This window comes from Anolis carolinensis, chromosome 1 (assembly GCF_035594765.1).
Source record: "Anolis carolinensis isolate JA03-04 chromosome 1, rAnoCar3.1.pri, whole genome shotgun sequence".
Lineage (NCBI taxonomy): Eukaryota > Metazoa > Chordata > Lepidosauria > Squamata > Dactyloidae > Anolis > Anolis carolinensis.
The window spans coordinates 340,815,870-340,832,717 of record NC_085841.1 but is presented as its reverse complement, the minus strand read 5'-3'; the positions used below and the strand labels follow the sequence as shown (position 1 = coordinate 340,832,717).

The window sequence follows — 16,848 nt, the reverse complement described above, 5'->3', positions numbered from 1 at the left end:
TTTGTTATAGTCACAATGCGTTGTTGTGAGTTTTGTGGGTCCGGATTGTGGTTTTGTGGTGTAGTTGTGTTGTTACAACCGGGAGAAAAGGGTTTTGTGTTGTGTAGTCAAGTTTTATATTTCTGGGGCGTTTAGTTGTGTGCCAAGTTTTGTATTTCTGGGGCGTTTAGTTGTGTTGTTACAGTCACGATGCACTGTTGTGAGTTTTGTGGGTCCGGATTGTGGTTTTGTGGTGTGGTTGTGTTGTTACAACTGGGAGGCAAGGCTTTTGCATTGTTTTGCCAAGTTTTGTGTTTCTGGGGCGTTTAGTTGTGTTGTTATAGTCATGATGCGTTGTTGTGAGTTTTGTGGGTCCGGATTGTGGTTTTGTGTTGTGGTTGTGTTCTTACAACTGGGAGGCAAGGCTTTTGCGTTGTGTTGTCAAATTTTGTATTTCTGGGGCGTTTAGTTGTGTTATAGTCACTATGCGTTGTTGTGAGTTTTGTGGGTCCGGATTGTGGTTTTGTGGTGTAGTTGTGTTGTTACAACCGGGAGGCAAGGCTTTTGTGTTGTGTTGTCAAGTTTTGTGTTTCTTGTTGTGTTTAGTTTAGTTGTGTGCCAAGTTTCGTATTTCTGAGGCGTTTAGTTGTGTTGTTATAGTCACAATGCATTGTTGTGAGTTTTGTGGGTCCGGATTGTGGTTTTGTGGTGTGGTTGTGTTGTTACAACCGGGAGGCAAGGCTTTTGCATTGTGTTGTCAAATTTTGTATTTCTGGGGCGTTTAGTTGTGTTATAGTCACTATGCGTTGTTGTGAGTTTTGTGGGTCCGGATTGTGGTTTTGTGGTGTAGTTGTGTTGTTACAACCGGGAGGCAAGGCTTTTGTGTTGTGTTGTCAAGTTTTGTATTTCTGGGGCGTTTAGTTGTGTGCCAAGTTTCGTATTTCTGAGGCGTTTAGTTGTGTTGTTATAGTCACGATGCATTGTTGTGAGTTTTGTGGGTCTGGATTGTGGTTTTGTGGTGTGGTTGTGTTGTTACAACCGGGAGGCAAGTCTTTTGCATTGTGTTGCCAAGTTTTATATTTCTGGGGTGTTTAGTTGTGTGTCAAGTTTCGTATTTCTGGGGTGTTTAGTTGTGTTGTTATAGTCACGATGCGTTGTTGTGAGTTTTATGGGTCTGGATTGTGGTTTTGTGGTGTGGTTGTGTTGTTACAACCTGGAGGGAAGGCTTTTGCATTGTGTTGCCAAGTTTCGTATTTCTGGGGTGTTTAGTTGTGTTGTTATCGCATGATGCGTTGTTGTGAGTTTTGTGGGTCCTGTGTGGTTTTGTGGTGTGGTTGTGTTGCTACAACTGGGAGGCAAGGCTTTTGCATTGTGTTGCCAAGTTTTGTATTTCTGGGGCGTTTAGTTGTGTTGTTATCGCATGATGCGTTGTTGTGAGTTTTGTGGGTCCGGATTGTGGTTTTGTGGTGTGGTTGTGTTGTTGTAACCTGGAGGCAAGCCTTTTGCATTGTGTTGCCAAATTTCGTATTTCTGGGATGTTTAGTTTTGTTGTTATAGTCACTGCGCAAACAACTTTATCATTTTATATATATAGATACTAGCTGTGCCCGGCCACGCGTTGCTGTGGCGAAGTCTGGTGGTCTGGGAAATAAAGTATTGAGGAATTGGTGGTAGTTAAGGTAAAGGTAAAGGTTTTCCCCAGACATTAAGTCCAGTCGTGTGTGACTCTGGGGGTTGGTGCTCATCTGCATTTTGAAGGCGAAGAGCCGGCATTGTCTGTAGCCTCCTCCAAAGTCATGTGGTCAGCATGACTGCATGGAGCGTCGTTACCTTCCCGCCGCAGAGGCACCTATTCATCTACTCTCATTTGTATGTTTTCGAACTTCTGGGTTGGGAGAAGGTGGGGCTAATAGTGGGGGCTGTGTTCGTCTGCGATCTTTGGGTGCAGAAGTTCAGCAGCTCAGCGGTTTAACACGCTGTGCCATCAGGGGAGATTATTTTCTCAAGGTTGTGAATATACAATATTTCTGATTGTTTTTTGTCTGTTAGAGGGAAGTATGAATGTTGGAATTAGGGAAAATGATTAGCATGTAATGGGCTTGCAGCTTTAAAGCCTGGCTGTTTTCTAGCTGAGTGAATTTTTTGTTGGGAGGTGTTAGCTTGCCCTAATTGTTTCCTGTCTGTAATTCCCTTGTTTTGAGAGTGGTGTTGTTTGCGATATTTTATGTGCTTCTATTGTGTGTGGATCTCAGAAAACAGAGGATTTGCCAGACTTTGATGATGGGAATACTTTGTTGGGAGGTGTTAGCTGGCCCTGATTGTTTCCTGTGTGGAATGGCCCTGTTTTCAGATTGTTGTTCTTTATGTAGTGTTTTGATTTTAGAGATTGTATTGTTCTGTTTTATTATAGCAGAGTAATTTTTATATATTGATTTTATTGGTTTTGAATATTTGGAGCCAGATTGTATTCATTTTTACGGTTCACAGCAACATAATAATAATAGTAATAGTAATAATAATAATAATAATAATAATAATAATAATAATAATAATAGTACTAATAATGAGTCTGGTAATACACACTGCTTCACTGCATTGTGAGCTTCCTTTCTGGAAGAATCCTTTCTTGGGAGGTGTTAGCTGGCTGTGATAGTTTGTTTTGTGGCATTCCCAATTTTCCTGATTTCAGAGTGTTATAAAAATAATAAGTTACTATTATTAGTGATTATTATATTGTTGAATGATTATCAATGTTATAATAATTATTATTCCATTTGTGAATGATTATCACTGTAATAATAATAATAATAATAATAATAATAATTTACTCTTATTTTGAATTGTTAATACATTGTTGGATGATTATCAGTGTTATAATTATTATTATTATGACAGCCTTGAATGTTTATTATAGTTGTAATAATAATAACTTGTTATGATTAGTTATTATTGCATTGTTGAATGATTATTACTGTTATAATAACAATAATAAATTACTATTATTATTGGTTATTACATTCTTAAATGATGAGCAGTTATTATTATATTAATAATAATTATTACTGACAGGGAAGGGAAAGGTGAGGGCGATAGGGCTTCAGAGGGAAAAAAGGGGGGCTGCTGAGGCATTGGAGGGGGTTGTGATTTGTGGGTGACAACAACAACAACAGCAATAACAACAGAAAAGGGGGGGGGCTGAGCCTGGGCCAACTTGGGCCTTCCCTCGAGTTGTTTTGGGTGCCAACTTCCACCCTTCCTGGTCTGAGGCTCTTTACCCCCCCCCCCTCAGCCGTTTAACTGGGTGAGGGGGAAAAGGAAGGGGCCTGAGGCTGGGAAGGGCGGGAGTTGGCGCCCAAAACAACTGGAGGGGAGGCCCAGGCCTGCTGGAGGGCCATGCCCTCCTCTTCCCCCCTCACCTTGAAGTCCTCAAAGAACCGGGGAAGAAGTCCTTGAGGCGGACCAGGGTGTAGATGGCGCTGTGGAAGGCCCGGTAGGAGGAAGGCCGAGGCCGAGGCCGGGAAGAGGAGAGAGGGTGAGGCGGGGGTCCGCGGGGCCTTCCTGGCGCTGAGGGGAGGGGAGAGGGGCTGGAGGAGGGGGCCTGCTCGGCGACCCTCCATGGGCCCTGAGGGGGGAGGAGATTGGGGGGGGAGGGCAGAGAGGAATCCGCCTTCCTGCCTGCCTTCCTTCCTTCAGCCCAGGCCCAGCGTTTGTGAGGCCTCCTGGGCTAAGGATGATGTGTGTGCGCGCGGGAAGGGAGGAGAGGGCGGTGTGTGTGTGATGTGTGTGCGCGCAGGCGCAGATCGCCTGTTGCGTTTTTTGGGCTTTTGTTGGCCCTGTGATTGTGTTTGGCATCTAATTGTGTTGTATCTTACTGGAGCCGTGGATGATGGGTTATGTTGCCAGATTTCAAGGTTGGGGGGCCTTTACTTTTGTTGTTTTGTAATGGCGTCTGGATCTGTAGTGATGTTATTTTTTCAAAGATGGCGGCAGTGGAGGTCGCGAGAGAGGGTGAGGGAGGCTTTGACAGTTGTGTGTGTGTGCGCGCGCGAGCGCCATAAAGGTTCGAAGCATGGTGTTTTTGCGCATGCGTACCTAGTTTTGGCATTTTTTGGTGTTGTGATAGTGTTTTATGTGTAAATTTGTTGTATCTTACTGGAGGCGGGGATGATGGATTGCGTTGCCAATTTTCGAGTTTGGGGGGCTGTAGATTTGTTGTTTTGTGCATCGCTGTGATGCCATCACTCTTTTATATATATAGATTCTAAAGCCTTCAACTTTGTGGATCATAATAAATTGTGGCAAGTTCTTGGTGGTATGGGAATACCAAGTCACCTTGTCTGTTTCCTGAGAAATCTGTATAACTGTAAAATCTTCAGGAACATTGCCATACACACTGAAAAACACACAACAACCCAAATCTGTAAAACGACCAAGTAGCAACAGTAAGAACAGACCACGGAACAATAGACTGGTTCAAGATTGGGAAAGGAGTACGATAGGGATGTATACTCTCACTCTACCTATTCAACTTGTACGCAGAACACATCATACAACAAGCAGAGCTTGATGAATCCAAGGCTGGGGTTAAAATTGCTGGAAGATACATTAACAACCTTAGATATGCAGATGATACCACTCTGATAGCTGAAAGCCAGAAGGAGCTGAGGAGCCTTATGAAGAGTAGAGACAACACACTGGCAACGAAGGTCCGCATAGTTAAAGCAATGGCATTCCCCGTAACCTATGGATGCGAGAGCTGGACCATAAGGAAGGCTGAGCGAAGGAAGATAGACGCTTTTGAACTGTGGTGTTGGAGGAAAATCCTGAGAGTGCCTTGGACCGCAAGAAGATCCAACCAGTCCATCCTCCTGGAAATAATGCCTGACTGCACACTGGGGGGAAGGATATTAGAAGCAAAGATGAAGTACTTTGGCCACATAATGAGAAGCCAGGAAAGCTTGGAGAAGAGAATGATGCTGGGAAAAATGGAAGGAAAGAGGAAGAGGAGACACCCAAGGGCAAGATGGATGGATGGTCTCCTTGAAGTGACTGGCTTGACCTTGAAGGAGCTGGGGATGGCAATGGCTGACAGGAAGCTCTGGCCTGGGCTAGTCCATAAGGTCACAAAGAGTTGGAAGCGACTAAATGAATAAACAATAACAACATAGCTAAAAGCGACAGATGGTTTTACTGAACTTAAGAGACTTAAACCAATAGCCACAGCTAGAAAAAAAAATTGGGGGAGGGGGGAGTGTTGAAACTTTTTAGTGAATCTTGAAGAGTAGTTCCATAACACAAAATAATTTAGAAATCAGGCTCCATCGATAAACTTCAGTGGACACTCAAGACAGATAAACCTCAGTAGACACTCATGGGGATTTTAATCAGTTAAAATTCATGAGTAAACCAGGTTTTTTCAAACCTGAAAAACTGGGAGGGGGGTTGAACCCCTAACCCCTCCCCCCCCCCTTGGCTACAGCCCTGCTTAAACGCACTTGTTCATGCGAAGAAGCTTCATAGGTTCAGGACAGTATCATAGGGGTGTGTGAAATGGCACCGCATTCCGTTCTTTTTTGGGAGTCTCCTCCCCCCTTTCTGTTTTTGGGAAGATTCTTCCCAAAATGGAAACTGAACTCAGGGTTCTGAATTACAAATCCAAATGGTCCCCCTTCTAATCTTCCCGAAAACAGAAGTGGGGGGCAACCAAAATTCTAAACGAAAAAAGAAGAGATTTGCACACCCCGAGCTCTGAATCTCCCATTAAATACTGCAGAACTTGACTATCTACCTCATCAGGTTCATAATTATACATTCCTAGCACTTTTGCCCAGTTCTCCTTTTATTTTAATCTCTGTTTTGCTTTTATATGGTGGTTTTCATTTAATCACTATGTTATTGTTTATAATGGTATTTTATTCTGTCTAAATTTTTGTTGATGGTGCATGCTTATGTATGTATTTTATTCTGCTTTATTGTGATTATCTGGGCTTGGCCCCATGTTAGCCCTCTAAAGGCTTTATGTTGATATCAATGTGTAGGCCTCTGAGAAGGCCTATCTTAGAACGTATCCATGGCAATGCTCTACTGGCCTCCTGTGGGTAGTTGTAAGCACTGCAGCATAAGGCTAATTGACCAGCAATATAAATATTTTCAAAGGTTTGTTAACAAACAAACAGAATATCTGTACTTCGAATGGCACTCGTATTTTTAGTTGGGGAATAAAGGACATGTCAACCAGGTATGGTGCAGATCCATCAAGCCATGTAGGAGACTTTGTGGAACATACATACATATTTTCAAATACACACACTCTCATATATATAGTTAATAGATAAAGAAAAATGATGCTCATCTGCACACTGCCCATTTAACATAGCATGTAGTTAAACCTTATGCCAAAGATGTATAGCTCCGTCCAATTTATTCTGTTGTTTTACATTCTTATTAATTGCACTTATAATAATTATTTCATTGCCAAACTGGTTATCAGAATGTCCAGTGATGCACTAGCCTACACAAACAATAGTCACGTTGTCCAAATGCCTGGCCATATGGGAAAATGTCAATGTGATTTACTTAGAAAATATGATTAGATGACAATCATGCTTGTGATGATGTTATGCTTTTATCATATTTCCGAACATAGCTGTTGGCTCACTCCACATTTCCAAATGAAATGTACAATCAGACAGTACTGTAGAACTATTTCATCTTTTTTATTTATTCTGGTAAGAGAGATAGAAAAAAAGTGACAAAAAAGGAATGTTGCCAGGAATGTTAATGAATCTGTAAGATTCAGTGAACAAGGTAATGTAATTATGCAACTAAATAACAATAATAACAATAATAATAATCATCATCATCTGATCTTCTAGGCAGATATAGTGATGTTGACCGGCTATATCTGCCTAGAAGATCAGGTGGCAGAGGACTCTTACAAGTAAAACAAGCAGTCAAAGAAGAAGAACATGCCCTGTCAGAATATGTAAAACAAAGTGAAGAACCTGCTTTGATTGAAGTCAAAAATCAGAAACTCCTCAAAGCACAGCAGACAAAAAATCAGTACAAGAAAACCGCACTACAAACTAGAGCTGACAGCTGGCACAACAAAACATTGCATGGAAAGTTCCTTGACAAAATTGAAGGAAAAGCTGATAAGGAGAAGACCTGGCTCTGGCTCACAAATGGGACCCTGAAGAAGGAGACAGAAGGCCTGATCCTTGCAGCCCAGGAGCAAGCCATCAGAACAAAGGCAATTAAGGCCAAGATCGAAAAATCAGCTGATGACCCAAAATGCAGACTGTGCAAGGAAGCTGACGAAACCATTGATCACATCCTCAGCTGCTGTAAGAAAATCACACAGACAGACTACAAACAGAGGCACAACCATGTGGCCCAAATGATCCATTGGAACTTATGCCTCAAGTACCACCTGCCAGCAGCAAAGAACTGGTGGGATCACAAACCTGCAAAAGTATTGGAAAATGAGCACGCAAAGATACTGTGGGACTTCCGAATCCAGATTGACAAAGTTCTGGAACACAACACACCAGACATCACAGTTGTGGAAAAGAAAAAGGTTTGGATCATTGATGTCGCCATCCCAGGTGACAGTCGCATTGACGAAAAACAACAGGAAAAACTCAGCCGCTATCAGGACCTCAAGATTGAACTTCAAAGACTCTGGCAGAAACCAGTGCAGGTGGTCCCGGTGGTGATTGGCACATTGGGTGCCGTGCCAAAAGATCTCAGCTGGCATTTGGAAACAACAGACATTGACAAAATCACAATCTGCCAACTGCAAAAGGCCACCCTACTGGGATCTGCACGCATCATCCGAAAATACATCACACAGTCCTAGACACTTGGGAAGTGTTCGACTTGTGATTTTGTGATATGAAATCCAGCATATCTATCTTGTTTGCTGTGTCATAATAAAATAATAATAATAATAATAATAATAATAATAATAATAATAATAATAATAATTTATTTTTCTATCCCACCACTATCTCCCCCAAGGGCTAACATGAGGCCGAGCCCAAAACAGAAACAGAGTATAACAATTTGAAAGACATATCAATAACTAAAAACAATAATACAACAATCAAATAAAATACGGACAAGTGTCAGAAAGTCGGCTGGAATAATGCGGGATAGGATAAATAGGAAGTGAAATAAAGTGCTAAGAAGCAACGTATCAGTGATAGGGGTCTATCATGGTGGATTATTCAAACACACACTCTGGAATAGCCATGTCTTCAGCTGTTTGATAAAGACAGACAGGGTTGGGGCCAGTCTAATCTCCCTAGGGAGGGAATTCCAAAGCCGGGGGCCACCACAGAGAAGTCTCTACATGCAGAATACCCTGCTCTTTCTTCTAGAGCTTTCCTTTAAGATTACATGGAAATATTTGTTAGTATGTACTGGGAATATGAATTATGATGACAAGGATAATGCAGTACAGAAAACAGCTGCATCCTGATTTTATATTGCCGTTCTCTTTTCATGTATTTTTACAGGAGTAGTTTTAGGAATCACTGACACTGGATTTATGAGTCGAGATACGAAGTGGTATAACTTGTCAGACAACATTTGTTCTGTCCTAGAAGATGGTAATTCCTTTTTCTTTTCAACACTTCAATTTGATTATTCCTATTGCATTTTAAAAATCATATCCTGGGTGATATTAGAGATATTTGGGGCCTACAGTGCTGTCCCCTATTACTGGCCAAGATAACGTTTTAGTAGGGATTCTCATGAGGTCTTTTCTCTCTCACAGACTGCGCTGGTCTTGCACTTGTGGATGTAATTTTAATAAATACTCGTCTAATAATACTTACTACACTGGGACTATTTATCAGTGAGGATTTGCGTTATCCATCAGAATCTGTAAAGATGCTGAGAGTAAGTAAGTATGTCTCTAAATATGCCAACATTTCCCTTGGGGTTACAAAAATTATTAATAGGCATGCAGTAAACCTGGAATGGAGCCTCCGGTGGCTCAGTGTGTAAAACCGCTGAGCTGCTGAACTTGCAGACCAAAAGGTCCCAAGTTCAAATCTGGGGAGTGGAGTGAGCACCCGCTGTTGCTCCAGCTTCTGCCAACCTAGCAGTTTGAAAACATGTGAGTAGATCAATAGATACCGCTCCGGTGGGAAGGTAATGGCGCTCCATGCAGTCATACCGGCCACATGACCTTGGAGATGTCTACGGACAACGCCGGCTCTTTGGCTTAGAAATGGAGATGAGCACCAACCCCCAGAGTCAGACATGACTGGACTTAACATCAGGGGAAACCTTTACCTTTTAAACCTGGAACATCTTTTCTTTGTGATGAGTGAAGTAATTGTGTAAAGTAATATATTTTATAAAATTACTTTGTGAAAAAATGGGGAGGGGAATTTTGTTTGCATTACTGTATTTCATTTTATTATTTTATTGCCTTCCAGTTCAAGAAACCAACCTTGTGTGGCTTTGAAATGGTGAGAAATGATTAAATGCTTCTTTTGCTATTCATAATGTCAAATTAGTTTAATTTCTTCTTCCCTGTAAATAAGATTGTTTCAGCCACTTAGAATGCATCTTGACAGGGCTACTCTGGTTTGCTTCGGGGGTAATTACACTATTGGCCCCTGAGCTTTTCCTCTCACTAGGACTGAATGAGCTGCACACACTTGCTGCACACATATGACACACACTTGATGTAAGAAAGACCCTGCCTTTGTATGTAGAGAAGACAAATTTCTTTCCCATTTCCCCTTGCATGTTTGTCTTCTATTGCGGTTCTTACAAGGGCCTCTTGTTGCCATCTCAATGCCTGTCTAAATGGGTTGCAGCTGCTGTCCTATCAGTTTACCAGTAGCTAACCTTGCCTCAGCTCTTCCGGAACCACCCCACAAGATCCATAGTATCACTATCCCAATACCTTTCTTCAGGGCCTGGCTCTTCACAAATTAATAAAGCTGCTTTATTGACAAGGTGGAATGTGTCCAGAGAAAGACAACTGAAGTGATCAAAGATCTGGATACTATTGGTATGTCCCTTGAGGGAGCTGGGCATGTTTAGCCCGGAAAAGAGAGGTTCAGTGGTGACATATTAGACATGTTTAAATATGTGAAAATATATAATATTGAAGGTAGAGTAAGATTGGTTGTGCTGCCTCAGAGACTAAGATATGGGATAATGAATTCAAACTGCAGAAAAGAGATTCTACCTAAACATTAAAAAGAACTTCCTGGCAGTAACAGCTGTTCAACAATGCCATATACTGTTTCCTTTGGAGGTCTTTAAGACAGGAACCTTCTTCATTATTGTTTTTTAAAATCTTCTATCCTTGAAACCAAATCTTATCTTCCCACTCTTTCATAAAATATGTGACATTTCCTTCCTCTTTTAAGTAGCCATGACTTGCATTGCTGGAACTGTTATAGGAACTAAAAAGAACTGGTGCTCTTCAATTTTTTTTCCTGCCATGTGGTAGTCCTGTAGCTGTCCCACAGCCTTGAAAAAGTCTTGAGGCAGAGTATGGCAGCAACATTACTATGGAATATGATTTATTGAACCTCTTTTGAATCTTGTCAGTCATAGCATACACAAATAAAAAATAGCAACTCAAATAGTATATACTTACTTCACATTTTCCTTGTAGGATGATTATTTAAGAGCAAGAATATGGTATAGTCGCCAATGTCTAGCTAACAGAGAAAAGGAGGAAGGTAAGGAAATCAGAGCTGTAAGTGCTATAATATAAGAAGCAAGAGCGTAACTGAAATATTATAATAGAGGCTGATCCCTACAATTTTTAAAAAAGGACCTTCAAATACTGTTACAAACAAGATAAGTTTTGTAGATTTGTTCTTAAATTGAATTTGTAAGTCGGAACAGTTACATTTTTTATGTGTAACTCCAGTCAAATATATATATATTTAGCTTTGGATACCATAAGGAAGGGTTAACACCTTGGTGTTTGTTTTGCTGTCTGTGTTCCTGTTCAGAAGATTTCACTTCATTTTCTGTCCCTGTGATGATTAGATTCTGAAAAATGTGGCTTGTTGTGAAAACGAGGATTGCTGATAAAGCTTCAGCAGAGACACCTTTTCTCCATGATAATTCTTTCAGGATTGAATTTCCCTTCCTTGGGATAGATTTTTCTCACTTCCTGTTGCCTCACCTCCGTTCTTGACTCTGAGTCATTTGAAAGTTGGATGTTTGTAACTCAGGGACTGCCTGTACATGATAATATGACTGTAGAAAAAGTCATGTTGGCTGAACTAGTTGCAGAAATATATTATTTTTACCAAGCATGTAAATATAAATTTCCTGATTTGGATTTTGTGGCATTGGCAGTGATTTGCAGAATGGAAAGTGGTAAGTAAACAAACAAGAGACTGTAACCTGCACTATTAGGCTTGAAGCAGTCCCCTTTTTTGCCTAGGGATGCATTAATTACAACATTAATTTCTATTTGACATTTTCTGGTTTCCTGTTAAAACTCTTTGGTAGACTTTGGATTAGAACATTTTAGCTCAGTGCTCAGGGCAGAGGACAAGGCACTCCCAGACTACAGATTTAGGCAGATTTATTTCTCTCCCCCTTCCCCCTTCCGTGTCAGCCCAGCCAACATTACTTCAGGCAACGGCCGACTAGTAGGACCCATGTCACAGTCAGAGGCCACCATAACACAGAGATGGGAGGGACAGTACAGGTGGCGTACTCCCTCCCACCTCTGCAGCAGCTGGGGGGGGGGGGTGGCTGTGGAAATCAATCTGGGGTCGATCTGCCATGTGCTACGCTGGATCAGCCTCAAGATAGCAGGCCAGTGTAGATCCACCCAGTGTTAAGACAACTCCCTTCCTGTTTGTCATGTGCATCTGGTGCAGAGAGGCATATTGCCTTTATATAACTGTAGAGAAGTTGCTACATAGTATTTGTGAAGGCTTGCAGATGAAAGCATTTTCAACACAAGATGCTGTCAAGAATATCCATAGTCATTCTTTTCTTATTCCATCCTGATCATTTTGAAGTCTAGAGCAAAACTAACTTTAAAAATGTAACTTTGAGGTCTTTGGAGATGTTCAACTAAGATGAATGCATTTTATAAATTGTCTTGTAGAAATGTAAACAGTGACTTATACTTAATGCATTTATCCCTTCCAGTGGACTATGTTGGTCTGTCATTTAATAAAGAGAAGACATTAAGTCAGGTAAGACAAAAGGCAGTAATACCTGATGCTGTTTTGTTGATTATAATTTTGTTCAGTAGTCCTAACAGTCATGGCAATAAATGTTCACAAATTGAAAGTTTCAGTAAAGTTTCCATTAAATCCAGTTTTAGCAGAATGCGCTTACACAGAGTGCTTATAGCTTACAGCATTTAATCTAATACTGTGTATTCAGTTTCTCAGCCTAATATTTGTTAGGTTTATAAACTGCTATAGGGAAGGCATTAAGCTAAAGGGAGATAAGATATAGAATGACCAAACAATAATGAAATGTTTCCAGTGAAGATGCCATAGTTCATACATGCAGATGAACAGCTGCTTTGAAGTCCTGAGCAAAGTTCAAAGAGTTGGACTCATTTGTTTATTTATTTTGTGCCAAAACCATTGCATAAATAAATAAGTTTAAAACTGATAAAATAAAGTGAACTCAAGCAGCTAAATAGTTTTAGATCAAAAATGGGCAACAGTGACTGCATTGTCTGTTGCTTCAAACAGTTCTTCCACTGTGCACGAGGCAGGGCATTGTGGGCAAGCATACAGATTCTGAATTGTTTGTTCTGCTTCACAGTCGTACAAGGTGGAGGATTCTACTAGGTAGTGCCATTTTGCCAGGTTGTCTTTTGACCTGCCAACTCCACTTCTGAGTCTGTTCAGGGACTTGCAAGTTGCCCCTTCTTCATTTGTCCCTGGAGGAAGACCCTTGTAGGGGGCCATCCAGTTGGCCTGATTTTGCTGCCCACATGGATATTCTTGTTGGACTGAGAAAGTATCTAAACTGGTAGATCAGAAAAAATGAGCTTAAGATGGTGAAGAAGCTTCTATCATGTCATTATTAATAAATCATATAGGAGTGAGTATTGCAGCAGCATGAATGAAAAGAGGAAACCTCATAGGTACAAAAATTAATTGTGGCTTCTGTACTTTGTCTTGTTTTTGAAATCTTTTTAAAATCCCATTATAGATCTTGAGTGCTTTCCTGGAAAAATTGTAGCATCCCATTTGTCTTCAAAATAAAATAGAATATGCAGTTTAATTCTCTTACTGTTTTCTTCTTTATTTCCATATTACTCAAAATTATTTGACAATACTGGAACCAGAGCTGCAGTTGATTCCTACATCAATTGTACTAATTTCATTTTGTTTTAAACAGGAATCCACCTGCTTCTATAGTAATGATTCATTTACCAAATGGCACAATTGCCTGCCTCACAGAACACCAGCTGAAAGAGCAATTTCTAGACGGGTAGTTTCATTCATAGTTGATTATGAACAGAACACAGGCATAGCAATTTTATATCAACAGGTAAAACAATATATATTTTTTAGCATTTTGTAATTGTTTATGGTTCTTCTCTTCCATGGCATCTCTACGATTGGTGTCACCCAGTGCATTGATATGAGAGTGGCTGATGCTTTTTACACTTCCAAATGCTTTTCATGTTGAAATAATCTAATCTGGATATGAGTAGAACATTATTCAGGAAATGAAATACCATAACTAGTACACTAGCTGAAACTCTACAAAGGTAGTCCTAGCTACAGCTATCATCAACCCTGGCAATGTTGTTCTGTCTCCTATGTTGATTTATTTCTAAACATAGCCACTTGAAAGGTATGCCTGGTGATTTGAAGATGGGTCTCATTAATACATGAATGGGAAAGCTCTTAACCCTTCTGAGCCACCTCAGCCAGTGCCTGGAGGCAGTGATGAGTGGAAAGTAAAGATGAGAGTAGATGGGTGCATCAAGGTCTACTGCAGGGTTAATGCAGCCCCCTTGCCTTCTAGAATTACCAACTTATGCCTTAAAGGGATATATTTGCAATTTAAAGGTTCTTTGACTTTACGAGTTGATGGCTACATCTGCTCTCATTTTAAAAAGCAAAATTTTCAATCAATCTCTGCCTTCAGGTACTAATTTGGATCTAGAGGCAGTGGCCTTGTTCATGTTAGGATCCATCTTCAAAACACTAGAGGCATTTTTAAGTGGATATGTTTAGATATTATCTAGTATAGTAGGAAATGTTGATGGACCCCATAATCTGTTTGCCATGGGCATAAAAAACAGTATCTCAGTATCTCAGTTTGTGTCTTAGCTAGAAAACAGTGCTGGGCTCTGTCCAAAATAATAGCCCCTACTCAAATTATATCCAAGTGATCCGGAAAGATATCATTGAGGGTGGAAGTGAAAATCACAGGGAAATCCAGATATATGAATAGGGACATATCCCCACTATCAAATTTATTGTTTGAATAATTCAGCAATGTGACCAGCAAGTATTTCACTAGCTAAACAGTTCATATGTTCAGGAAAAAAATTAACCTGTCCAGTCTGATTCCTACTAAATCATTGTTTATTTCTGACAATGTACAATTTTCCATTACTCTGTATTTTTCCCTTTTCTTTTTAGAGTAGGGCATTGGTGTCAGTGCATAAGTTAGAAGGCAATGAACTGAAGAAACAGAGAAAATTTCCAGCTTTTTGGTTCCCAGATCCAGACTTTATCCCATTTGGAATGTTTTTCCATCCAGGCAGTCATTTCTTATATGCCTACGGAAATCAGGTGCTTAAGTGCAAGAAACCTGTTGGCAATGATAAATACCGTATATACTCAAAGATAAGCCTAGTTTTTCAGCCCTTATTTATGAGCTGGAAAAGCCTCCCCCGGCTTATAATCGGGTCAAGGTCAAGCCGGCAGCGGAGCCTGGAGGCCTGTTGCTTGCAATAGATAATATATTCATCTCTCACCTTACCCTTCCTTATCAGTGTTTTCTTTTCTTTTTTTGAAAAGGGAAAGAAGCAAGTCCTTGCAAGTCAGGAAGAATATATATTATGCATTAATCTTATAAAAGCATTTTCTCCTGAAATATTTATTAATCTCTGCTACAGATACATAGGCATTTCCCTCTGCAAGCCTTTGCAATCCCTATGTACCTTTATATTTGTATCTATCTATCTATCTATCTATCTATCTATCTATCTATATACATTAATTTTATATATGAATTTCCTCCTCATATGTTTGCAGGTCTTTGCAAATTCTATATACATATAGATAACTAGAGATTTCCATGTACCTGTATATCTGTATCTATGTGTATACATTATTTTAGATATGAATTTTCACCTCACATGTTTGCAAGTCTTTGCAAATCTTATACAGATATAATTATCTATATAGAGAGAGATGTCTAGTTAGATATATACGAATATAGATATATAGGGTTTGTAAATATTGTAGGGGAAATGCACACACACACATACACACAGAGAGAGATTTCTAGATAGATATAAACATAAATATATAAGGCTTGCAAATATTGCTGGAGGGAAATGCACATATATAGAGAGAGGATATGCAAATGTTTCAGAGGGAAATGCATATGTGAAATTAGTATATATAATTATAGATCTATATCTAGCTTTGCATTGTTTATGTTGGCATTGAATGTTTTGCCTGTTACTATGTTGGAAGCTGGCCTGAGTCCCCATGGAGAGATAGGGCAGGGTACAAATGAAATTGTTGTTATTACAGTAGAGTCTCACTTATCCAACATAAACGGGCCGGCAGAATGTTGGATAAGCGAATATGTTGGATTATAAGGAGGGATCAAGGAAAAGCCTATTAAACATCAAATTAGGTTATGATTTTACAAATTAAGCACCAAAACATCATGTTACACAACAAATTTGACAGAAAAAGTAGTTCAATACGCAGTAATGCTATGTGGTAATTACTGCATTTACGAATTTAGCACCAAAATATCACGATATATTGAAAACATTGACTACAAAAATGTGTTGGATAATCCAGAACGTTGGATAAGCGGATGTTGGATAAGTGAGACTCTACTGTATTATTAATACCATATTGTTTTTGTTGACCCTACTTTTCCACTTACAGAGCTAGTTTACTGTTTTTCTTTGAAATGCAGTAAATATTGAAAAACCTTTAACCTACTGATGCCTCAAAGTAATTTCATTGTGATCTATTTTTATTTTGAAATTGACCTATAGCTGCTGCATTTTCCACCCTCGGCTTATACTTGGGTCAATAAGTTTCCCCAGTTTTTTGTGGTAAAATTAGGTGCCTCGGCTTATATTTGCATTGTGATCATAATTACTAACATCAATACATTATTTTGGAAAAGAAATACATACCTTTGAAGGAAGGAGACTTGAAAAACACAAGGTTTTAGATCCTCTCTACTAGAGTTTATATTGGGCCTGCACAACTTGGTCCTTGTGAAGGAACAAGATTTCTCCACAAACCCTTTTGCGGACACACACCCTCCCCCCTCCCTGTAATAATAACCTACTAGTGCCTGTCCCCCTTCATCTAATAGCAGTTGATTATATATGGATTTAAAGATAATACTTGAATGTGTAAATGTACATTCTAAAAATAGAGAAGATCTGAATTTCTCATGAGCAGCAGCAGCTTCAATATAAACAAAAAGAACCCTAGGTTTGACCTTACCTTGAGTTTTAGGGTGATGTTGTTAAATGCTATGCATAAGTACTAAGCACAGTTGCTCGCAGAAATATTTAATCCAGCAGATATAAACAGAGCAGAGTGGACAGTGACCCCTGGCCCCACCATGGTTAGAGGGAAGAAGAAAGCTAACTAAAGCCCCATCTACACT

At 39.9% G+C, this 16,848-nt stretch overlaps 1 protein-coding gene across 6 annotated transcripts in view; it reads left to right on the top strand.

The window, feature by feature from the left end:
* The window catches only part of catsperb (cation channel sperm associated auxiliary subunit beta), a 116,934-nt gene that overhangs the window by 24,517 nt on the left and 75,569 nt on the right, over positions 1-16,848 (top strand). For 5 of the 6 annotated variants that reach the window (XM_062968134.1, XM_062968136.1, XM_062968128.1 and 2 more), the window contains exons 8-14: positions 8,502-8,594; positions 8,762-8,886; positions 9,432-9,464; positions 10,631-10,697; positions 12,139-12,185; positions 13,354-13,506; positions 14,613-14,765. In XM_062968134.1, coding sequence (XP_062824204.1) covers positions 8,502-8,594; positions 8,762-8,886; positions 9,432-9,464; positions 10,631-10,697; positions 12,139-12,185; positions 13,354-13,506; positions 14,613-14,765 — 671 coding nt within the window. The remainder of the gene's footprint in view (positions 1-8,501; positions 8,595-8,761; positions 8,887-9,431; positions 9,465-10,630; positions 10,698-12,138; positions 12,186-13,353; positions 13,507-14,612; positions 14,766-16,848) is intronic. The other variant, XM_062968138.1, reaches the window with a different exon arrangement.